Source organism: Danio aesculapii, chromosome 4 (genome assembly GCF_903798145.1).
Source record: "Danio aesculapii chromosome 4, fDanAes4.1, whole genome shotgun sequence".
Taxonomy (NCBI): domain Eukaryota; kingdom Metazoa; phylum Chordata; class Actinopteri; order Cypriniformes; family Danionidae; genus Danio; species Danio aesculapii.
Genome location: NC_079438.1, coordinates 16437367 through 16462973, shown reverse-complemented (window position 1 = coordinate 16462973; position 25607 = coordinate 16437367). Strand labels below are relative to the sequence as shown.

At 38.1% G+C, this 25607-nt stretch overlaps 2 protein-coding genes across 4 annotated transcripts in view; both read right to left on the bottom strand.

Moving 5' to 3' along the window:
* The window catches only part of LOC130222033 (gastrula zinc finger protein XlCGF57.1-like), a 171434-nt gene extending 169088 nt beyond the window's left edge, over positions 1–2346 (bottom strand). For both annotated transcript variants that reach the window (XM_056454649.1, XM_056454651.1), the window contains exon 1: positions 2201–2346. In XM_056454649.1, the coding sequence (XP_056310624.1) occupies positions 2201–2285 (85 nt within the window). In that variant the 5' untranslated portion in view covers positions 2286–2346. The remainder of the gene's footprint in view (positions 1–2200) is intronic.
* Positions 2347–5648: 3302 nt separating this feature from the next.
* Positions 5649–25302, bottom strand: LOC130222086 (NACHT, LRR and PYD domains-containing protein 12-like). 2 transcript variants are annotated; one of them, XM_056454711.1, is made up of 10 exons: positions 25218–25302; positions 22051–22123; positions 18151–20088; positions 17098–17271; positions 14728–14901; positions 14449–14622; positions 13624–13797; positions 7345–7518; positions 6478–6524; positions 5649–6327 (listed from the first exon to the last, which is right to left on the bottom strand). In XM_056454711.1, exons 2-10 carry the CDS (start codon positions 22098–22100, stop codon positions 5798–5800), a joined length of 3435 nt encoding a protein of 1144 aa, XP_056310686.1. In that variant the 5' UTR covers positions 22101–22123; positions 25218–25302; the 3' UTR covers positions 5649–5797. The 2 variants fall into 2 exon arrangements, with proteins under 2 accessions (XP_056310686.1, XP_056310685.1); XM_056454710.1 differs by lacking the exons at positions 5649–6327; positions 6478–6524; positions 7345–7518; ... (2 more) ...; positions 14728–14901; positions 17098–17271 and having other exon boundaries at positions 18147–20088; positions 22051–22128; positions 25218–25283.
* Between the last annotated feature and the right edge of the window lie 305 nt (positions 25303–25607).

The following is a 25607-nucleotide window of genomic DNA, read 5'->3' as shown; positions in this document are numbered from 1 at the left end:
TGGACTCGCTCTAGATTACTCGTGTTGTGTTCCCTCATTTGTATCTTCCACTCAATTGAAACATTTTTAACTTGCTTGAAAGACCCGATTGAGACAAATCCTGCATGTTCATAGCAAGTGCGCATAATTCACCTTATATTGAGTTTGCATTATTGTATATAACTTGTGCAAATGTTCCCAGTACTGGGTTGCAGCAGGAAGGGCATCCGCTGTTTAAAACATATGCTGAATAAGTTGGTGGTTCATTCTGCTGTGGTGACCCCTGATGAATAAAGGTACTAAGCCGAAGAAAATGAATGAATGAACTTGTGCAAATGCTTAATGCCATGTTTGCTGTAAACTGGAGTGATGAGGAGATGGCAAGATGACACACTTTGCTACTTTGATTTCATTCATTTGTACTTTTCTCTTTGTTTTCTTGCCTTTGTGCATGTCCTGAGGCTTAGCTGAAGACCTACGTGATGACATTTTATATACCCGACAAGATGCAGAAATGCCATCCTAAAAGGCATCTTTGGATATCTTTTTTTGCTGGAGATACTGTTGTCCTAAAAAACTTAAAACATAAAAAAAAACCTTACATATACCATTTAGCGGTTTTATACATTATACATGGATTTCGTCCCATGCCTAAGCAGCATAACACCGTTTTTACAATCTAAAAATTCATTCCTTGAAAAAAGTCTCAAGCAAAAAGATTCCAATGGCGTCCCCTTGCTAGTACGTGAAGAATATGGTCAATACTGACGAACTTTACACTCAAATGTTTGCATATCATCAGCATGCTGTAATCCATTTCTTAAGCAGCAAAAGTCATTTTTAGACTAGTTTGTTGGCCAGTTGTAGTCAGTGCAATGCTAAACGTTATTGTTCCACTATAATTTGTTCATTTTGTCTTACATCGTCCCACAGCAACATCATATAGTTTAGAATACTGTACAATGTTTTATAACAATTAATTATTTTAGTGTCCATTTCATTCAGCATGTTTAATATTCTGACATACTTTAAACCAGGGTTTCTGCAGGTTTCCCCAAGTTAAATGCAATACTTCTACTATTATGAATGAAATTTTAGACCCATAAAGGGCTAAAGGCTAATAATACAATAATAAATGAATAATGAAAAAGAAAATATTTTAAATATTTCTTAGCAAACGATTTTAAATACTGTGTAAAAAATAGCAAGCTTAACTTGTATCCATACACTTTTTTCCAAAATAAACTTTATTTAAATAAAAAAACAAATGAACAAATGTTTTAACAGTTTTAAAAACTATAATAAACTAAATCTATGCACAACAATCTGTCCAGGTCGATGGCCTCAGCAGTAAATACATGGAGCACGTTTAAACAAATGTTATTGTGAGGAAAATAATTAAACCATAATGATAAACAGAGTTAAAATGACCTTTTTGAATAAAAGTTGAAAGTTTTATTGAGATGGATTGTTGGTAATTGTATGGGTTTTGGCCAGATTGGGTAGCAAAACATGAACAAAGGAAAATAAAGACTTGTTTAAAAAAAGATTTAAGACCTACAACACAATATTTCAGTAAATTTAAGACTTTTTAAGGCCTAAAATTTAGATTTTGGAATTTACGACATTTTAAGACCCCACAGAAACCCTGTTTAAACACAATAGCCCTGGTAATTAGTTCATTCAATAATGATGTAATTCTAACTCAGATACTATCTGTGAGAACTAGTAACAACTACTAGAAACAAGTTTAAACCCAAAAAATTGATGAAAAAAAAGGGCATTGTGACCAACGTGACATATGCAAATGGTAAGTACTAAGCCAACACTATCTCTGTAATAGCAGATATCTTCTGTGAGAATACTGTAGGTCAAATATTGTCAGCTCAGTTAAATTTTTTTATTTTATTGCTTTTGTTTATTTTATATAGCGCCAGTGCTCAAGGACGCTTTACAAACAGTAGGACAACAAGAAAAGCAATAACCTTAAGAAGGTAAAGAAAATGGGAGACTAATAATACATAAAACGAAATACAAAAGACATGAGAACAAGTGACGAAAAAAACTCATTCCTGTCTTTCAATGAGTGCTTATGTGCATTTAGGAGAACTAGGCAGCACACTCAGGGCTGCAAGATGGATTTAATTTAGTATTCTTATTATTAAAATATATCTGAATGAGGATCAAATGACTGAGTTGGTCTTTGAGAATGAAAACTAACCTGTTTGTTCCTGCAGATCTTCCTGTTTGACTCTGAATGTTTCTTCAATCTTCACATCTTCACTCTCCTCTTTAATAAACGCCATCTTTATAACAGTGTGGAGATCAGTCGCTTCAGCAGGAGTTTTTCTCTGTGTTTGGACAATTTATCCTGTTTAAAATGAACAGAAACTAAATAACTTCTCTTCAACACTTGCTTCAACAGTTTCTTTATATGAGAGTAATTAACAAAAAGAAATCAGGTAAAACGTTTCTTTAAAACACTTATTACACACATTTTTGTTACTTTATTCAAACAATAGCCCTCGGTTACTGAGAATAAAATAGTACTACGTTGTATAAAGGGTTAAAATAATATTTCCAACAGCAGGAACGTAATACAGCACAGGATTAGAAACCGGAACTTTTAATTAAATCGGTTTATATCTGTGAACGTTTTAAAACAAACCTTTCTCCAGATGAATCACAGCGCTGAAGCGGCGCCGCCTGATTACGTCACGCCACGCCAAAATAAAAGTCTTTTTGTTTAACTTTTTTGCCACTTACTGTTGCAGTCATGACTTATTGATACATTTCTCCCATGTTTTTCACTTTACACTATATCTAATCTCTCTCTCTCAAACTCACACTTCATTATTTAAAGTTGATCAAAACCTTTAATCTAAACATTTTAAGACAATTTTGATCAACTTTTTAATCCAGTTCATGATGACTTGCATGTCTACAACACATTACTTCCTATTAATATGAGTCCAAATCTCATCCTCATAATTATGACCTCTTCTTTTATATTTCTACAACTTCATAGGCCTATATAGGGTTTCTTTTTTTCATTGTCGTCTCTTATTATCTGTGTTCCACATTTCCTGTCATTCTTTAGCAATATCTTCAGTAATAATATTTAATTTACCTTTACTTACAGAAGCATTAAAGGGGTAGTTCACATAAAAATTACAATTCTGTCATTTACTCATCCTCTACTTGTGCCAAACCTGTTTGAGATTCTTCTGCTGAATGGAAATGAAGAGAATACAGGAGCAAAAACAGCCATTATATGGGTCAACAGTTCCTACTTTGGCTGCTTTTTTCAACATTTTCTTGCACACAAAATCTTCCTGGAACTCGATTACAATTGAACCACTAAAGTCACATGGACTGTTTTGACAATGTTTTTGGTTCCTTTTCTGGACTTTGAGCATCTCGGGACTCTTGCTGTTTATGACAGACGAGGGAGCTCTCTGATTTCATCTAAAGTGTCTTCATTTACGTTCTGAAGATGAGCAAAGTTCTCAGGGGATTGAAACAACAGGTAGAGGGACAATCGTTCTTGAGTGCCTAGTGTACACTATAACACATGCCTCCCACCACTGCTGATATACAGACACATCGCACTGCTTTTTAAAATTTGTTTATTTATTTATTTTTATTGCAATAACAACAGGCTATTACAACAAGTAGAAATACAAAAACTGATAGAAGGCCACGTAGCACTGATACTCATGTGATATTACTCATATATTCATTTTCTTTTTTTAGTCCCTTTATTAATCAGGGGTCACCATAGTGGAATGAACCGCCAACTTATACAGCACATGCTTTACGCAGCAGATGCTCTTTCAGCTGCAACCCATCACTGGGAAACATATATATGTGTGTGTGTTTATATATATATATATATATATATATATATATATATATATATATATATATATATATATAGATATATATATATATATATATATATGTAAATATATATGTATTTACTTTAAAAATAAAAAAGCAAGTACATTTAAGTCATTAGATGAACTGTTCTCATGAATTAAATTGAACGAATCTAATTAAAATCCATAAGCAATGCATCGGTAACTCTAAATTAAACACAAGAATAAAATAAATTCAAATTATGTTAATCTCTGAAATAAAACTGAATAATGTAATTTAAAGCATTAATTGATGCGATAGTAATTCTAAAGTGAAATGCAAAAGTAATAAAGTAGTTGAAAGATTTAATTTAAATGCAGTATGCTACTAAAATGTCCTATATTTGACCCACATGTCCAATAAATATAATTAAACCAAATGTTAAACAAAGCCGCCTGTTTTATTAAACGCTTGTTCTTCAAATCTGATTAAAGCTCCTGTTTACTCTTACTCTGCAGATGCAGCCTGATCCCACTGGGAACAACTATTTTATGTTTTGTCAGTTTAGTGGCTAATTCAGAGTTGAGATCTACGAAAATGTAGGATTTTTAAAAGGAGGCACCAAACCTCACCCCTAAACCCGACCATCATTGAGGGATGAGCAAATTAATCATACTAAAATATACTAATGAGATCCTATACATTCATATGTACAAGTCAAATAAAAAAGTTAGGAATTACTGTGAGATATCGTTGGCAAATGACACTGAACAGTCTTTAAAAAGAATTCATCAGGTACATCCTGACTCTTTAATTAATTAAAGCTAACTTAAGAGATAAATAAAAACTGTCTGATTGTGAAGTGTTATTACCATTTTAAATAGCTGTGTTGTAGTCTTAGAGGAGCAAACATGTACAAGGCAAGATATATTTTCATTTCTTTACATTTTATGATGTTTATTATAATTAGGAAGAGTACGGTCAAGCTTAACAATTCAACCCCGTAACGTAAAACTAAGATGGAAAATTATTGTTTTTTTCCAAACAATATAACATATTCTTGTTTAATTGCTGCCATGTGGGCCTTCTCTTTTAAACCACACGAGGAGCAGAGGCCATTTTGTTTTAAAAACTCAACCCCATCACACTCAACCCTGTTACACATCTCATTGTTTCTGGGTTGTAAACCTGTAACAAGATTGAGAAATTCTCCTAATTTAGCAAGAATTTTAATTAAAAAACATTTCAGTAAAAATATTCGTATTATAATTTCATTTTGAAAAATATTTAGAATATTTGAAGCAGTGTTTTCACTTAAACTTTGACACAATTTAATGTCAGACATGGCACCCGTATCAGCAGCAGATTTCATATTGTGTCACGAGTTTCATCATGAGTTCATGAAAAGCTGAAGTATAAAATACTTAATTTTGTAAATGGTTCATTTGTTTATCGCTATGTCATGTGACAATTAGCCAGGGAGGGGGTCATTAAGGGTATAATTCATATTAATATTCTAGATGAAAGGTACATGATCAAGAGATTTACAGTTTTAAAGCATTCATAAGATCCAGAATTACAATATATTTGAAGTATTACAAGGCCATAAATGAAGCTGAAACCTTTGAACAACAGTGGTGTTATAAGGACGCTGTCTGGAATGTGAAGCAAGGGAGAGCTGCTGTTAGATCTGCTGTGGAGTTACAATGTGTGAAATGAAAAATCATGTAATAAAGTATTTTTGTAAAAAATCTCACACACACACACACACACACACACACACACACGCGCGCGCGCGCACGCGCACACACACTGAAACACAAACATATTCTCACACACATGCTCTCTCACACAGACAGACACACTCTCTCTCTCTCTCTCTCTCTCACACACACACACACACACACACACACACACACACACACACACACTGCTACCTGCTGCTCCTCCTCAGTCTTCAGCACAGTTTCAGTGATGATGGACGCCAAACAGCAAACCCAGCACAGAGCGGTTCAGTGAATGTGGTCTGGACTGAGTGGATGAGGCTCATTGTGTCTCTGCTGATGTTGTAGAAGATCAGAGTTCCTGCACTGTGATCCACAAACACTCCTATTCTCCTGCTGAGCGGCTTTACTGAGAGATCAGTGTGTGTGTCATTGTGCCAGAATGTGAAACTGGAGGAATAGCAGCACAAACTCCAGGACTGATCATTACGTCCAAACCAACACTCATCACCTAGTCCCTTCCTGCTGATGCTCTTATATGACACTGCTATACACACACGATTATCTCCGCTCCAGTCAATCTCCCAGTAACAGCGTCCACACACACTCTCTCTGCACAGCACCTGAGGATAAATACCATTAAATCTGTCTGGATGATCAGGATACGGCTTATGCTTTTCCACACTCTTCACCTCTCTGTTCTCCTCAGACAGAATGAGACCAGTGTATAATGTGTTTGGATCCAGAGTGAGGAAACAGGCATCTAAACACAAGAATACACACATTTATAACCACAGCTGTGTGTGTGTGTGTGTGTGTGCGTGTGTGTGTGTGTGCGTGTGCGAGAGAGAGAATGTGAGAGAGTAAGAGAGACAGAGAGAGAGAGTGTGTGTGTGTGTTTGTGTAGTCCTACATTTGCGTGGTCCTGCTGTAATCCTCGAGTCTCCTCCATGATCCAGACTGTAAACACACACAGATAGAGAGAATGAGCTGTTTGGTTTCCCCCTTAGCTAATAAGCTAAAGCTAGCACTGAGCTGCTCAGCTACACGCTCCAAACTTCAGCTAAAACACACAACACTTGTTGGTTCCAGCCAGGATGCCAATGAATCTAACACAGTGCGTTCTTTTCCTCTGCTGTTGGTGAAGCGAGCGCAGATACTGCTCATGTTGATGGAGACACCCTGCTGCAACATTCATTTATTACAGTGATCACACTTAGCTTTGCCATCGTTCTTCAGCACATGCAGCCTTTGAGCACATGTTGCAGTCCATCTCTAAACTATGTTCAGATTATTAAAGCTGCTCGCCAGCGCCCAAGTTCCTGACAGATTAGCAAGTGAAAAATACACATGTGTGCACAGAGAAGAGGAATCCAGATGTTGATTTTAGAACAAGAGTCTGAACATTAATCCAAGTGTCTGATTCCAGAATCTGAATCCATCTTCAATCCCCAACCCTGTTCCTGACCTGATATTGGAGGATTCTTCAGCACAAATGGAGGAAGAAGTTTCTCTGCTCAGCTCAAATGCTGAAACTGTACAGTGTGTCCCGCTTAATGTCACAACTGAGCCAATACACTCCAACATTTACAGAGGAGATTCATTTTAACACTCAATGATTTGCTCTTCATAGACATGACTTTAATACTCTACAAGCTGTATCTTCTGTCTGTCCTCACCCCATAACCCTCACAGTAAACTGAAGATCAGAAAAGAGCTTTCTAGTGTCTTTTTAAAGCCATTCAGTGGAAAAGCACAAGGCCAGTGATGCTCCACATACTTGAGTTTGTCCAGTGTGTAGTTTGGATCCTCCAGTTTTTCAGAAAGCAGTTTGACTCCTGAATCTCCTGGATGGTTGTAGCTCAGATCCAGCTCTCTCAGGTGTGAGGGGTTTGAAGTCAGAGCTGAAGACAGAAAACCACAGCCTTCCTCTGTCACCATACAGCCAGACAATCTACAAACACAGCAAGAGTTCACATCACACAGTTGGACAATCACACATCACGCCACTGCCGGCCTGCACACACACATTATCCTGTGTGTTAAATGCACGTGTGCCACAAGCCTGCGTTTGAGTAAAGGTCCTGGCCGTTAGATCCCCCCTTGGGTTAATGAAGGAGACTTGAGCCCAAATAAAAAAATGAATACACTTGCAATAAAATGTCCCCGAAGATGGTTTTGGTCAATTAAGGCACTGGTTATCGTGCTGATATAGGTGCAGATCTTCATTTTTGTAAACAGTTCGTTTTTAGCAGTAGTTTAATGCTGGGCGTTTCATCGTGATTGAGAGCTGTGATTGACAGTTTCTCAAAGCAGACTGTCTGAGCTTCGGCAGCAAACTGAAGTGTTATTGTTCGATTTCTGTGTTCTTTTATCACGATAAAACGAGTTGAGCAGTAAACTATAGTTTCTGACATACAGGATCTGGTGGAACACTGTTTATTCGGTAAGGTCAGGGCTTTTTTCTGGCTTTATTAGTTTACTGATACACGCCTAACCACCCAGATAGAAAAATACACTCGGGCCAGTTCCGGCTAGATTCTTGCCTGCCGGAGACTTACCCCTGGGCCCGACTCTGTCTGCTGTCTACTCGGGCCGGATGCCTATGGACTCACTGCCCAATTCCGGCCCAAGTCAATCTGGCCAGATGTGCACGCATCCGAGCCAGATTGGCCCACGAGTAATGTCTGCTGCAGCCCAGAGCTGGCGCGATTGAATTATTATTTATTATTATATAAAACCTCACCTTTGTTAACATTATTACAACCATTTGTGTTGATATAATAGCAAATGCAGGCTACTATGTAAACGCAAAGTGCAGGCATTGAGTTTAACCTTTGTTAAATGATAATAATGACACACAATAAATGACACATTGTGAACAAATTTAAGTAACGATGACGGGGGAAATACAGGTGATCGCTATCTAGCAGTAATTCTCTTTATGGGTCGGAAATAACAGTTAGGAAGACAAAACTAATGTTAGCCGATCTCCACGTTGATCTCCTGGGGTTATCTGAACTTGATTTACAGGACGTAAATCTGGTAAAGTCAAGGCGATCATGGAGATGCCCGAACCAACAGGAGTGAGGAGACTTTTGGGCATGGCTAACTAACTAGGAAAATTTCTGCCTCACCTTGCATCATATACCTGCCCACTCAAAGACCTGCTTAGTGAGAAAAACGAATAGTGTTGGGAAATACCACAAAAAAGGTGATCCAGAAATTGAAAGTGGTATTGAGCTCTCATAGAGTGTTGTCCCCATATTCACCAACAGCAGAGACATGTGTTGCTGCTGATGGCTCTTCCTTTGGCTTGGGTGGTGTTTTATGTCAAAAACAGTCAGATGGTATATGGAAACCAGTAGTGTTCATCTCCAGAGGCCTTTCTGAGGCAAAAAAACATTATGCCCAGATAGAAAAAAGTGGCCCTTGCTGTCACATGGGCAAGCGAATGTCTGTCATCTTACCTTCTTGGTCTAAAGGACAGACTTGAGACAGATCGCAAGCCACTTCTGTCACTGCTGAGCACTAAAGCACTGGATGAGCTCCCTCCACGAATCCAGCGGTTTCAGCTAAGACTGATGAAGTTCACATTTGACATTGTGAATGTGCCGGGTAAGCAGCTCATAACCACTGACACATTATCAAGAGCCCCAGTAAAACATACATTTACAGAGGAGGAGAAACAGGAAGTAAAGGCGTTTGTGGATGCAGTGATTCAGGCTCTCGGAGGCAAGGTTGACTACAATAATCAAGAGTCAGAAAGCTGATTCTATTTGTGGAAAACTCATCCAATACTGCGAGACTGAGTGGCCAATGAAACATCCCCTTCCCCCTGAGTTGGGGCCATACTGGCCTGAAAGAGAATAGCTTACTGTTGCTGGAGAGCTACTCCTCAGGGGCCAAAGGATAGTAATTCATCAATGCATGAGGCAAGAGGTCCTCCATAACATACACGATGGTCTTGTATATTATGGAGTCTAGTGGCCAGGACTGTCTGTTCACATTAGTCAGTTGGTGGAGAACTGTACTATTTTTTCACAGCATAGAGCAGAACACAGAGAACCCTTGCTGACCACCCCAGTGCCTGAAAGACCCTGGCAGCGAGTGGGCACAGACTTATTTTTCTGGGAAAAGACTACATATCTCCTGGACTATTCATATTTCTGGACTATTTTTCATGCTACATTGAAGTAGCATGTCTCAATGTAGCCACAGCAGATACTTTTATTGCAGCGCTAAAAGATGTGTTTAGTCGCCATGGGATTCCAGAGACTGTTATGTCAGACAATGGACCACAGTATAGCTGTGCGCTTTTTAAGAATTTTGCAAGTGACTGGGTTTGCACATATTACTAGCAGTCCGAGATACCCACAATCAAACGGAGAAGCAGAGCGTGCAGTGGCAACAGTAAAAGGACTGTGGAAAGGAGGCGGAGAGAAAACAAACTTTGCTGATATATCAGACTACTTCTCTAGAGAATGGCTACTCCCCTGCACAACATCTCATGGGGAGAGTACTGCGCACTACATTACCACAGCTTCCAAAGATTTTAAAACCTCGATGGCCAAAAATCAAGAAGTTCAGGATATGTGAGAGGCAAGCAAAAGACAAACAGCGATGCTGGTATGATATGCGCCACCAAGTACGTCCTTAGCCAATACTGCAACCTGGACAAAGTGTGTGGCTGCCAAGAGAACAATCTCAAGGGACAGTCATGAGTTCTGCGGGAACACCAAGATTTTACATCATACACACTGATGAAGGACTGCTAAGGAGAAACCGCACTCAAGGCACCCAATGCAACATCAAGAACTCACTGAATCCAGAGACACAACGCATGACACGGGTACCACTGAAACTCATATCCATCCTGTAAGAGACAAGGATAGGCCCAGGGAGTCTTATGTGACAAGTTCAGGCAGAGTGTCACGGCCCCCTGAGTGTTTGAACTTGTAAAGAGAAAAGAGCTTATGTTCAGAGAAAAAAAGAAAAAGTTGTTTGCTTGAGTTCAAGATAATGTTTACAGATGATGTCACTTGTAGTGGAATGTTTGTTCTTATAAGTAAATGTTAGAGGGTTCTTACTTAAAAGGGGAGGTGTTCTATAAAGGGTACATTGGAAGCGGAATGTATGAATGTATGATGATGTTCAGACATGTAATGTGAGTAAACAAGCGAGAGTGAATCAGACCTCATGTGTCCGGCTGTCTATAAAATAGTGTACATAACAGGGTTGGGATGTGTAAATATCCTGTTGATATTTAGAAATCTTGCTGTATTTATCTTTTAAGCACACAATTTTCCCTGCTTGGTAAATCGTTATCTATTGTAACATATGGGCCGCAGCTGAAGAAAGGGAGTCATCTTTCTTTAGCCCATATTGTATTCTGGCTTAAAAAAGTTTGTTTTTTGGGCTCCAGGAAGTCTGGAGCAAAGGTCACTGTGCATGACACCAGTGTTACCCCGAGATGCTTATTGGACGCTGGGGACCCATTGCCACTGTTAAACCTATATTGCAGATGGGGAAACGGAGTAAATTCCCTCCTTCCTTTACAAACCCAATCACATTCCAAAGCCCCCTTCAGATTCGAAGAAAATAACTATTAGAACTCAAAACTCACTCCAAATGATATGTAATGTGTGTTTGCAATCTATATACTCTTCCCAATAGCCAAAGTAGTTAAAACAGTATATGAATGCTTTAATAAAGTCCTTTTTGAGCCTTATACAGTATAGAAATGCCTAGATGCTAGCTAATGTGTGTTTAGAGTGTTGTGTTTAGTATCATTACGTTTCTCCTGCTATTTTACAACACATGATGCTGAGTGCATGATAATAACCTTCACGGCTTGCATTCTTTAATGCTCTGAGTTAAAGACTATCCGTATGTCTCGGGAGGGCGCTTATTATGCATGAGTGGTTCAAAGACAAAGGAAAGTTTCGCGCTCCAACTTTGCCCTGAAATTATTGGTCAGTCAGTAGAAAATGGGTGTAACTTGGCCCATAATCAAAACCGATCTACACCCAAAGCTCTGGGCAGAAAACATCTCCGAAAGAAGGTCTCCAGAGTTGCCCCCCTGAGAGGGCAGACCACATTTCTGTACCCGCGTGACTCGCCCGAGTCCATGTTTCTTATTTTCCAGCAAAGTAAATTCAGTTTAAAGTTTGCGCCTCATAAATCCTCTGATCTGCATCGCAAGCTCCACGCATCAAGGAAGGACTTCTTAAAGGACTCCATCCTCCAACGCATCAGAGAAACTCGCAAAAAGAGAGACAGAGAAACCCACTAAATCCAGGTATTTAGTTAAGCGTTAAAGCTGTGCCCCTCATAAAAAAGTGTTTTTATAATCTTGGTTATCCTTAATAGGTGAGTGGAATTGAGGTAGATTTGCCATTCTTTTATCTAAACTATTTATTTCCTCACTTGTTTTCTCATCTATGTTTTTGTTGTTATCTTTGTACGTTTGTTTGTTGCATGTCAGACTAGTCAATAAATCCCATTATAATCACATGGATTGTATTGTTTGCCTCACAGAAAAAGTCACTTAAATGATAGATTTGTGCTACAAGCTGATATTAAGTTTTTCAAAACTTGTAAATGTTTAATCTACTTCACAAGGAGTAGTTATAATTCCCTTTCTAAATAAATAGATCATTACAGAGTTCGCTCAGACGAGCGGGCGAGGTCTTGTTATATTTATTTGGTCACATTAACAATAAGTTAATTCAGAATATTAATAATTAATAACTCATCTAATATTATTGATCACTAATATTCATAATCTGAGCTAATTTTGCTACACTATGGTGTGTAGGCTATATTTTGGGTTCTATTGATTGCTAATTAAAAATAAAAACCTTTCTAAATGTATGTGTTGTTTGTATGTTATTGTTCATATTTTACAAGTGTTATTTTTACCCCATGAAGATAACAAATACCAACAACCCTGTTGTAAAAGAATATTTTTTTTGTGCTCATATTAGTCTAACTCAGGCTACAGTGTATGAAAGATGGTTTGTTTCTGCAGTCCAACATGTATTGCTTATATTGAATTATAAATGTTTTTAAATGAATTATAGTAGCTTACATCACACAGTTTTTAAACCGTATATTATTGCGTGTTTCTAAATGTAAGTGCTTATATTTACATCAGCGAGCCTTAGTTATAGTGTAGATACCGGCGGTCAAGTGAGAAGTTTGAGGGGCGTGGTTGATTTTACATCAAGTGTTTGGTTGGAAGCTCGATTCCGCGGCTCCTCTTCTGGCCCCATCAGACAGTCCTTCCAATGCCCAGGCTCCAATTTCACGTCTTTTGCGAAAGTCTGTGCCCATCACGAGGCGTTTCGCCCTCAAAGCGTTCAATGGGAAATGGTGCTGTCGCGTCGTCCATATTTTATACAGTCATTGGTTAAATGTGAAAGAATAAGCAAGCACGATCTCTGAAGAGGAATATTTGGAGAAGAAAGAAACACTGAACTCCTCTGAAATCCACATCGCCCAGCCCTAATCAGGTGTCGTTACTTTAAAGACGCTCCTAAAATTTGCAAATATCAGACATACATTATATATTACTTTTACTACTTTCTAACCAATGCAAATGTTAACTCTTATGTTTGGGATGGAACATGCTCACCTCTGTTAGTTTAGCTTTAGCAGCCAGGAGTCTTAAGAAATAGAGCGGTGTCCCACATGTTTCTGAGTGACAATGACTGATGTGCACTTGAATAGGGCACTCATAAAAAACTTCAGTCAACATATTGTAATTAAGGTAATTATATATACAGTACATATATTTACATATTTAATTAATTACATATAGGTAAATAATTAAAAGATCCTTAAAATAAACTGATTCCTTTAACTTTAAGTCATGTTTGGGCATATTGGAAAAAGAGAAACTCTGAAAGTGCAACATTTTGCAGTTTACTACATTAAACTATACATTTAGCAGTTTACTCAGTAATGCTATTAAATATATTTTTTATAAACATACATTAGTATAGTTACGATTGAAATCACAACCCTGTAATCTGTTGAGTGTAATATATTTTACCTCAGTGTCTCCAGTTTACAGTTTGGACTCTTCAGTCCATCAGAGAGAAGCTTCACTCCTGAATCCTGCAGGTCATTGTTACTCAGGTCCAGCTCTCTCAGGACACAGTTTGAGGATTGTAGAGCTGAAGACAAACTCTCACAGGACTGAACAGTGAGATTACAAATGGCCAGTCTGAGAAAGAAGAACACAGACTGCATTAACAGTGTGATTTTAGTAAATCATCTGATGTAAAAAATACAGACTATGATGTTAATAATATGACAAAACTATTGGAATTTGTGTTAATTAGAATTATTGACTAGTGTTATTTAATAAAACAGAATATTAAATGCCATCTAATATATTCTTGAATATTTTGAAATGTAAAAAAACTGCTAAATTTCAACTTAGACAAGAGGGCCATGAGACTTTTTCTATTTATGAACCTGCAAAATGGCAAATTATTAGAGCCTGTCAAAACTGCTGAAGGGTCCAGAAACCTCCTCAGACCTCATCCACATTGTTTCTGTTTTTTTGTCAGAATGACCAAAACATCTGACAAAATCCTGAATATATCTTTCCAATAAACTAATTCAAAGATGAACTATAAACATGATCAAATAAAAATATAAATAAAGATTTTAGATGTAATTAAAAATAATCTTTAACATAGACAGATTTCCTGAACTGTATAAGAAAAAGAGCAACTTTCATTTGAAAAAGCAGAATTATCCTGCTTTTTCAATTATTTTGCAGTTTATCCACTAATGCTCTTAAACATATCAGGACATTTCCATCTAAATCAAAAGACTTTTTGTTGTTGTTGAGTGAAAAATAATTTACCTCAGTGTCTCCAGATTACAGTTTGGACTCTTCAGTCCATCAGAGAGAAGCTTCACTTCTGAATCCTGTAGGTCATTGTTACTCAGGTCCAGCTCTCTCAGGACACAGTTTGAGGATTGTAGAGCTGAAGACAAACTCTCACAGCACTGAACAGTGAGGTTACACATCACCAGTCTGAAAAAAAAAATATCAAAATTACAGTTTAATTTTTAGTAATTTGTTTAATGTAATAAATAATTATAATCAATCAATCAATCAATCAAGTGTTTGAACTCAGACCTCAGTGTCTCCAGTTTACAGTGTTGACTCTTCAGTCCATCAGAGAGAAGCTTCACTCCTGAATCCTGCAGGTCATTGTTACTCAGGTCCAGCTTTCTCAGGACACAGTTTGAGGATTGTAGAGCTGAAGACAAACTCTCAAAGGACTGAACAGTGAGATTACAGCACTGTAGCCTGTGTAGAGGACAAAAAGGACATTGTATTATTTTGTTCGAGTGTGGATAAAACTTATTGAAGTGCCTATGAGGAGTGATTTCTCATCATAGGGAAAAAGAAAAGACTCATTTGACTTCTCTGAATGTCTTTAATGGTCATAACAACACACATAGGAGCACTGGAAACACTGAACTGAGTCCTTTCTGAGTTGCGGCTCAAAGGGTTCAGATGCTGCACGGCCTGAATCACTCATCTGATCTCGGAGCGCTGATGCAGTACTTTGATCCCACATGTGACAGTCACTTGGCGTTGGCGCAGCGTCAATCCAGACAGCATTTTTAACCAGCATGCACTGCTTTAAGACAGATTTCGATCGATCTGCGCAGCCCTGCATGAAGTCGAATGCACCTAATATTTTTCAACCTAACAGACTCCTTCTCCTCACCATTCCTGTCTGTTGTAAAGACTGACAGCTGGAGGGGCGTGGTTAAGTATGTTAGCCACACCCAATATCTCAGACAGACGTAATCTCACAATTTAGAAGAAAGAAAACAGGAAGTTTATTTTCAGATTTCAACTCCAATTTACTAGTTCAGTTTTTTTTGAACATTCAACACTCTAAAATCCTGTGGCTTCATCACCTGTCTTGGCTGCTAACCCTCAGCATCTTCCCAAGATGTCTGACTGCCTAAGAGTCATTACACAAGATGGATGCCAAGACCCCAGTTATTATGGTGGCCACATCAGGGCCTCCAGCTGCCCTGCTGAAAAAAAACAGCTTAAATCAGCCTAGGCTGGTTAGCTGGTTTTAGCTGGTTGACCAGGCTGGTTTTAGAGGGGTTTTGGCTATTTCCAGGCTGGTTTTCAGCTATTTCCAGCCTGGTCTTTGCTGGTCAGGCTGGAAGATGACCAGCTAAAACCAGCTTGACCAGCCAAACCAGGCTGGGAGCCCAGCCAAAACCAGCTAGGTCCAGCTTAAACCAGGCTGGTCAAGGTGGTTTTAGCTGGTCATTTTCTAGCCTGACCAGCTAAGACCAGGCTGGAAATGGCTGGAAACCAGCCTGGAAGTGGCCAAAACCTCTCTAAAACCAGGCTGGTCAACCAGCTTAAACCAGCCTAAGCTGGTTAGGCTGGTTTAAGCTGGATTTTTCAGCAGGGTGTTGAGCATCTCTGGCCACAAATCTCCACAAAGGTGGGCTTCTGCTACACCTGCATCATCATGGAGGGTTTTACCAGCTCAACTATAGCTCTGTGCTCCAGCTGTTTATTCTGATCCACAGGATCTGCTCTGGTTTACTGTCCAGTAGTCCCTGTCTTGGCTTTGCCCTTCTCCCTGTCCACCTGCCTTGTCCTGTAAACCTGTCATGGTTTCATTAACCTGCCTCTCCCCCATCACCCTTGTCCACTATAACACCTCCAGCTGGCTGAACTCACTCTTGTTTAGTATATTCCTGTGAGAACCATAATCATCATTAGCATTTCCTATTATCTGACTTCACAATAAAATTAATGATAATAAATAATTCACTAGATTTAAAGAAGAATAAAGAAAAGCAAATAACCAGCTTTATAGTAAACACTACTACACTAGTGGACTACAACACATACAAATTCACAAGTCAGACATAAAATGAAACCCAATGAGCAGAGCCAGACAGATTAATTAGAAATTATTTTGGGAGTATCGTAATAAAAAATGTAATACATGAAATTAATTTTATTTAATGTTTACAATGCTAATCCATTTAGATCCTCATATTTGTTAAAAGAAAGTCTCTTATATAATATATCTACTACTTGACAGAAAGTATGACTTTACAAACTGCATTGTAAATAAATCATATGAACATTTTCATATTAGTCAATAATATTACTAAATATAACTTTACACACATTTACACTAGTAAATTAAGAGACTCAGTGATGGGCTAACTATCTGCAGAAACGCAGCTCTTTCAGAGATGCCCTAAAAATACCAAAGAACATGAATCAATAATAATTTCAGCAGAAATTATACTTAAGAGCAATATTATATCTGGTATAAACAGGTTTTTCTCATATTTGATTTTACACTTGAAATATGAAATATTCACAGTGAATAAACAGAAATAAAATACATTACAGCATATGCTCGTTACTGCATCATACTTTGTTGCACAATGTAAAAGTCATTTGTGGCAGCATTTATTTTATGGAAACTTTCTTTTATTTTACCTCAGTGTCTCCAGTTTACAGTGTTGACTCTTCAATCCATCAGAGAGAGCCTTCACTCCTGAATCCTGCAGGTCATTGTTACTCAGGTCCAGCTCTCTCAGGACACAGTTTGAGGATTGTAGAGCTGAAGACAAACTCTCACAACACTGAACAGTGAGATAACACCACTGTAGTCTGTGTAGAGGACAAAGAACAACAAAATCAGCAGTAAGAAATGAGCACTGTTGAGTGTTCATGAGTCAGTCTACACTGATAAAAGCAACACTGAAAATAAACTATATATACACTGCTCAAAGAAATAAAGGGAACACTAAAATAACACATCCTAGATCTGAATGAATGAAATATTCTTATTAAATACTTTGTTCTTTACATAGTTGAATGTGCTGACAATAAAATCACACAGAAATGATCACTGGAAATCAAATAACCCATGGAGGTCTGGATTTGGAGTCACACTCCAAACTGTAGTAAATTGCAGGAATTGCTGACACACTCCAGACACATGGGCATTTTCAGAACAAGCCTATTGATTTCATTTATTATATACTCTTTTTATTTTTTTTAAACTACATTAAACTAAATGAAACCTGTATTTCACCATTCATGACTTCAATGAATTATTGAACAGATTATTAAAAACTAAAAGAGCATTTTACTGAGCTCAGTGTAAACTTTAGTGTTTAGGCCTACAGTAAGAATGTAATATTAGAGGCATGTCTGAGGCGAGACGGCAATACTGTGTCTGAAATTACACTATTTCTCTCATCAGAAAAAATACTAATGAACAAATGTTCTATTTAGCTGGAGGAGCACAGTGATTTGCAGTAATTTTAGTTATTTTCCAGGATAAAATGTAAAGCAAATGAAGTAGTTTGCTGTTGTTTGTGTGAGTAAAAAGTAAAGGACAGTTTGTTAAATACGTTTAGAAATTATTAAATAAATGAGCAAATAAGGAAACAGAACGGGGGGGGGGGGGGGGGGGGGGGGGGGGGGGGGAGTCTTCAGTGCAGACTGATGTGTGTCTTCTGTAATGAATGAATAAATACTTACAGAGCTCTTCTGCAGTTTCTCACAGCTGGTATCAGTCTCCATCTTCCTATATCTGATGTGTTGAATTTATTAGAGTCTAACTCATCCAGCGGCTCCTCTGACATCTCAATCATGTAGGAGATTGTTGAGCAGTGAGCAGGAGAGAATTCCTCCTCTGAGTGTTTGTCTGATTTCACAAACTCCTGAATCTCTCTGGCCAGAGTCTGATCTTTCACCTCCAGCAGACAGAGGAACAGATTGATGGATCTTTCAGCTGAGAGACGGTCATCTGTCTTGATCTTGTATTTAATGTCCTGTGTGATTGTCCTGATGCTCTCTGAGCTCTCCTCTTTGTGTGTCAGCAGATCCTGTAAGAGTCTCTGATTGGACTCCAGTGAGACGCCCAGCAGGAACCACAGGAAGAGATCCAGATGACCATTACTACTGCAGACAGCTTTATATACTGCTAAACTGAGCAGATGACACAGAGAGAACTCAGAGATGACCTGTAGATATTGATCATATGAATATTCAGATAAATCATCATCTGACACATCTTCATCATCTGAATATTTACTCTCATAAAGCAACCTCAGCGGTTCTCTATTCTTTGTTAAATGGCAGTAAAACACAAAGAAAGCAGCCAGAAACTCCTGAAAGCTGAGATGGATGAAGCTGTAGACTTTCCTCTGATGAATCACAGATTCCTCCTTGAAGATCTCAGTGCAGATCCCAGAATACACTGAGGCGTCAGTGACGTCTAAGCCGCTCTCAAACAGGTCCTCCTCATAGAACATCACATTGCCCTTCATCAGCTGTCTGAAAGCCACTTCAGCAAGTTTGAGGATCACTCCTCTGTTGGACTGCAGGAGTTCCTCTCTATCTCTCTCTTCATACTTCTGCTTCCTCATGTTGATCTGAATCAGCAGGAAGTGGATGTACATCTCAGTCAGAGTTTGAGGGATTTCTGCACTCAGATCTTCTTCCAGGAGCTTCTGAAGCACAGTGGAGGAGATCCAGCAGAAGACTGGTATGGGGCACATGATCTGGAGGCTTCTTGCTCTTCTGATGTGGGAGATGATTCTGCTGGCTTGATGCTCGTCGCTGATTCTCTTCCTGAAATATTCCTCCTTCTGAGGCTCAGTGAATCCCTGAATTTCTGTCAGACGGTTGATGTATTTGGAGGGGATCTGATGGGCTGCTGCTGGTCTGGAGGTGATCCAGAGGAGAGCAGAGGGAAGCAGATCTCCTTTCAGGAGGCTCCACATCAACACAGCCACTGATGAAGATTCAGTCACAGCACAAACTTTCTCCTCATCTGAAAAGTTCAGTGTTATTCTGCTTTCATCCAGACCATCAAAGATGAACACAACTCTACACTGCTCATAAATCTTGGGCTCCAGATCTTCAAGTTCAGGATGAAAGTCCAGCAGAAGTCTGTGAAGACTGTACTGATGATCTCTGATCAAGTTCAGCTCTCGAAATGGAAGCACAAACATGAAATCTACATCCTGATTGGCTTTTCCCTCGGCCCAGTCCAGAATGAACTTCTGCACAGAGACGGTTTTCCCAATTCCAGCGATGCCTTTGGTAAGAACAGTCTTGATCTGGGCTTTCTCATTCTTTGTCTTCTCCTCATGTCCTGCTCCAGCTGAGACTTTAAGGATGTCATTGCAGTAGACTGGAGTGTGTTGTGAGGGTATTTTTCTGGCTGTTTTCTCCATCTGTAAAACCTCATGCTCTCTATTCACTCCTTTACTTCCTCCTTCTGTGATGTAATTCTGTGTGTAGATCCTGTTCAGGAGGGTTTGAGTCTCTTGATAGTTGATTCCCTCAAATAATCTCTCATACTTGATTTTCATGCTGGTTTTGTGCTGGTCTTTGACTCTCTGAAGTTCATCATGTTCTGGTTGGAGTGCATGCTGCTGCAGGTCTCCGGTCTGATCGTCTCCTACCACACTGCAGAAACAACAACGACACAAAGAATGAATGAGTATGAATGTAAAGATCCTTTAGTAAAGTCATGTGTGTTTTCTCTGAAACAGCTGAGACACAATACACAGATTTAATCCAGAACCAAACTATAGTAATGCAGAAACTGTCCCAGATCAGCAAGAACCGGCTACAGTCTTCAAATGTCTCTCATAGATCTATTGTGAAGCACTTTAAACACCACACTCTGATCACGTCAAGTGCTCAAAATGCTGTAAACATTTAACAGTGTTTGTCATTTATTAAATGTAACCCATCAGTCATTTGATATCATTTATTTACAATGATGCTGGATGCTCACTAAAGACATTTAAAACCTTTTAAGATGAAAATGTGAGAAAGCACAAGCAGGAGGACAAACGATCCTAGATTACCTGTTCATCTGCTGTAGTGTGTAATGTGGTAATGTTGACTGTTTTCTTTTATTGTATTGTTGTATGTTTTCATGTTGCTGAATCTTGTATTCTGCTGTCTGTAGTCCTGAAGGTTGTTGTGATCATATACTTGTTAAATGTTTGCCATCAATAAGAAAATAATAATCTTCTGCCATCTCAGCTGTCTCAATCTTTCAGTGCTTCACCATGACTGTGTTTGCTCTGCTTCTGTCAGCTCACTTTCTGACTGAATATAGTGTTTGTTTAACCCAATAATCTCCAGATCATACAAGCGTTTGTTCTCAGGGTTCAGGATTTCAGTAACCGCACTGTAACATTGCTCCACTTTATTAAGATAATAAACAGAGAAGATTTAAACACAGTTTCATTTTAAACTAGTATCTCTTTTGCCATTCACTCTACTAACTCTAACAATTAGAGTTTCAATACTTTACTTATTACTACTTCAGTACCTTCACTAATGATCAAATGTGAGTGTTACGGTTGCCGTATATTTGTAGTACTTTTGCCTCTCGTTTTCTCGCTCTTTCCCCGCCTGTCATTTCCTTTAGGTCTGCCTTCGCGACAGCCAATTGGTCGGGAGACCAGTCAATCATCATTGGACGACATGGCGCGGTCATATAAAAGGACGCCAGGAAGAGCAGAGGAGAGCGCTTTTTTCCTTTGATCTCGTTTTTGTGGGATTTTGCTGACATGATTTTGTTTTTCGTTGTTTTTGCTTAACTTTTGTTTGGGTAAAATTATTTTGTATTACTTTAGCCCATTTTGAGCTATTTTTTTATTTTAGTACATCTTTATTTCGATTGTTTTTGTTTGTTACTTTCTGGCCCAGCTGTTACCTGATAGCATTGAGAGATTTCAAGTTCAATCTTTTCCTCAGAGTAATGTGGATGGGGAAGATGTCGTACGACTTCCATTTTGCAAACACGTAGACAATCCACTGTTTAAAACACCAGGTAAGAAGTGAACGCCATCTGTGTATTTATTTTTATATAGTTCAGTATAGGGAAGAATACGGCGCTTGGCGCTGAAGACTTTTCTTTCATGTTCCTAGCGAGGTAAGGGGTTGTTTATGAGTTGGAATTGTGTTGTTATATTTATTTCTTTGATTTGGATTCACTATCGCCCCCTTACTCTTGAGTTGACCTAATTTTGTTTGAGTTTGCTACTTTATTATTATTATTATAAATATTTCTTCTTTTTGTATATTTATTTGGGCATTATTCTGCTTTCACTTTTTGTACATTAAATCACTTTTGTTGGCAGTTTTGTTGTTTGTGTCTTTTGCTTGCACCCATCACTTGTGAAAGTACCACACCTTTTAAATGTTATTACTTTGACCCTAGACTAACATTGAAGTGGTTGTAACAGTGAGTGTGTGGACATTTAGTTTTAAAGTTACCTGTATTTTGTTCCCTGTAATAAAATGTCTTGACTGGACTGTGAGAATAAAGTGTAATAATTTCTGATCTTCTAGAAATGCATGATCATATAAATGTTGCAGTGTAATCGTGTGTGAGTAGTGATGATCTACCTGACAGCAGGTCGTTTGATTGCGGGATCCATAGACCAGTCACTCTTCATAGACACCCAGCTCTTCTGATGAACTGAACTGAAACAGAGAAAATTAAAGTTCAGCACTGCACACACTGGAGTCAACAAACCAGGCATTAAGTATTCTTCATTTTCAAAAACACTTACATTAATTTCCTTAATATTTGAACAAAACAACTGTCTAAATATGAAAAATATCAGCAAACACAGAGCAAGGAGCATTTCTAATAGAGAAAGCCTAACAGAGATTAGAGCTTAATCAACTAATCATCAAAATCACTGAATGAAGTCGACAGTGTAGGTGTGGGAGGAGCCTAATCATTCAGGCGTGCCAATCATTATCACGTGGCTATATAAGCAGCAGTATAAACTGCATCCAGACTTTGAGGACAGCAAGACAAGTTCATTTACCATCATCTGTTATGAAATATCAATTATCAAAACTGTTTCCACCAAATCTGTTGATCAGCAGCATATATGCGCCCAACACAACATGATGATGATGACTGCGCTTCAGTGAAAACAGACTCAGACCAAAGGAATGGCTGATCAGTACAGGCACAGAAGCAGCAAGGAAATGTGTGCAAGAAAAGCCCTTTATGACAGAAGATGAAGATTCTGTATGTCCAAAATTAAAAGATTAAATCGACCGGCATGTGCGGAAGTCTTTGACGCTTTGCTTTCGTGACTGTCACCTAGCAACAGCCAAATAATGGATGTGAACTGCCAACTGTACAACAAACCAGTGGTGTAGTCCTTGCTACACACACATATACTCCATATGCCTACTTTTTTCCATGAGCTGTTTGGGTATTACGCCTTCTGGGCCCGGTTTTTCAAAAGTAATCCACTATGATTTTGGATAAGGGATTGGATCAAATCTTAAACAAAACGGATTACATAATCGGATTAGATCACATAATGCAATCGTTGTTTCGATCCGGATCAACTCTTTGGTTTGGGTTTTTCAGACATTTTTTGTAGATTTGGATCACTTTGATCCAAAAAACCTGGATTAAACCGATCCCATCAGAAGGGTGGATTCAGCGTAGATTACATGCCCAAAATGTAATGAAAACTTTAAAAAATGTATCAAATAATACTATATTTGGATATGCAGTATCTAAAAGATATCCTATTTATTCATAAGGTTTTAATTGTATTTGTTCATCCGTCAGGCTACAGTGATTAGGTAGGCTTTAACGTATTCACCTTTCAGTATAGGCTTACAGCAAAGTAGAAAGAGTTTGGCCTCATACAATATTCCCCCAAACAGCTGTCAAAATTGACCAAAAACAATCAATTTTATTCTGTCACTAATTGATATATATATTCATCACAATGGAAAATATTTTTCTTTTTAGAATATTAATAAGGGATGCATGCAATGATTACAGAATAACCAAAAAAAATGCAAATAATGGCAATCGCTGATTTTTTAAAATCACTTTCAACAATTACAAAAAGAGACAGGGCAGAAGCACAGCTTCGTTTGGCAGAGGAACAACTGACTCTGACCAAACTGCAGCAAACCAAAGCCAGATTTGAGTTCCGCCTCCTAGGCTACGCTCAGACAAGCTGGTCTCACCACATCAGATGAGGAAGTCTGAAATGATTGTGGAGGTTTTGACTTAAAGTCTTTCTTCTCCAAAAACAGCTTCTGCAGACACTGTGTGATGTTCTGAATATTTGTAATATTTTTGCGGCAGATGGACGCAAGTCGCTTTCTGTATGTCCAAAACCAAAAGATTCAGTAAAGGCAGAATGACCGCGATGTGTGGACGTCTTTCCATTTAAGCGCTTTGCTTCCGATTGAGGTAAAGTTGGTTTTATATTCGCACATTTGTTTAGTGACAACTTGTGACATGGTCCCTGTATTGTTTACCATGGTACTTTGAGTCTGAAATCTCATCTAAGTAGGACTTGAAAACAACATTACTATTTATTTGACTGTGAACAATGTTGTATTTTGATAAGATGATTTCCTGGTTTAGAATTAGCGAATATTTATTTAAAAAGTTATATTAAGTTAGTTTAGGAGAAAGTCGGAATGTGCGAATATAAAACCAACTTTACCTCAATCACCTAGCAACGGCCGTAAACAAAACAGCCGCTCGATGACGCAAGCGTAGCGGGGTACAGCAGGAAATAAGACAGTGTGAACACAAAACAACTGAAAAGGTGGCAAGGGGGAACAATCAAACTTGGGTACGGTCCAGCCAATTGAACAAAGTGTGAAAGCACACTAAATGCTGGGATTCAGCAAACATGTTCATATTGAAAATCTGATATATATATATATATATATATATATATATATATATATATATATATATATATATATATATATATATATATATATTGAAGAACTTTGATTTACTGAACCATGACTTCTGATCACAGATTTCATCTCAACTGGTCACATAGAGGTAAAGTTGGTTTTATATTTGGATATTCAGACATTCTCCTTAATAATATAATTTCAGCAAAGTATTCTTTTCAAATTCTAAATAGGCAAATCATATAAGCAGCCAATAATTATCAAAGTACAACATTATTCACAGTCATCTAGATCGTTTTAATGTTGTTTCAAAGTCATACTTGCATGTTAATTCTGATCGAATATTCAAAGTAACATGGTAAACAATATAGGGACTTCTAAATGAACGAATGTGCCAATATAAAACAAGTTTTACCTCTAATTATTTGACTGTAAACAATGTTGCATTTTGATAAGATGATTTCCCTTTTTAGAATTAGCAAATAATTACTAAAAAAAGTTATATTAAGTTAGTTTAGGAGATATTCTGAATGTGCGAATATAAAACCAACTTTACCTCTATACGTTAGCAATACATGAAAAAAGGAAATTTAAACCCGTTTAAAAGAGTTATAAGACCTACAACACAATATTTCGGTAAATTTAAGACTTTTTAAGGCCTAAAATTTGGATTTTGAGATTTAAGACCCTGCAGAAACTCTGTAGATAACCCGCGAGTAACGCATTACAGAAGTGTTTACAGCGTAGCTTCGAGCTAAAAACAAGAGAGTATATTAGCATTAAGCACATGTGTTAAAGCAGTTCAATCCGCCAGATTATTGCAGCAAATCTGCGAACGCTACAAAGGTCAGATATAATACACTTACTTTGAATAGACGCACAACACCCGTAGTGAAATTAAACAGCAAACAGCAAAGCTCTGCACCCTCCACTCTCCGCCTCAGACTGAGCGCCATGGGCGGGATGTTTGCCAGCACGCTGATCAGCGAAAGCTGATTGGCTGCCTGGTTGTGGCTCAGAGAAAGCTGATTGGCTGTTTGTAGGCGCTCGGCGAAAACTGATTGGCTGCCATTTCTCAATCAGTCTCTTGACAGCAGAGGAAACATTTGTGGACAGAAGATTAATTTGTATTTTTTTTTTTCCAGTCCCTCAGAGCAATATAACATTGTTTCTGTGCAATGCCCGATTGTATAATACCTTCAGTCAAGCCTGGCCTAAAGTTTTTTTCCATTATTTTATATTTGACTGCACAAGGC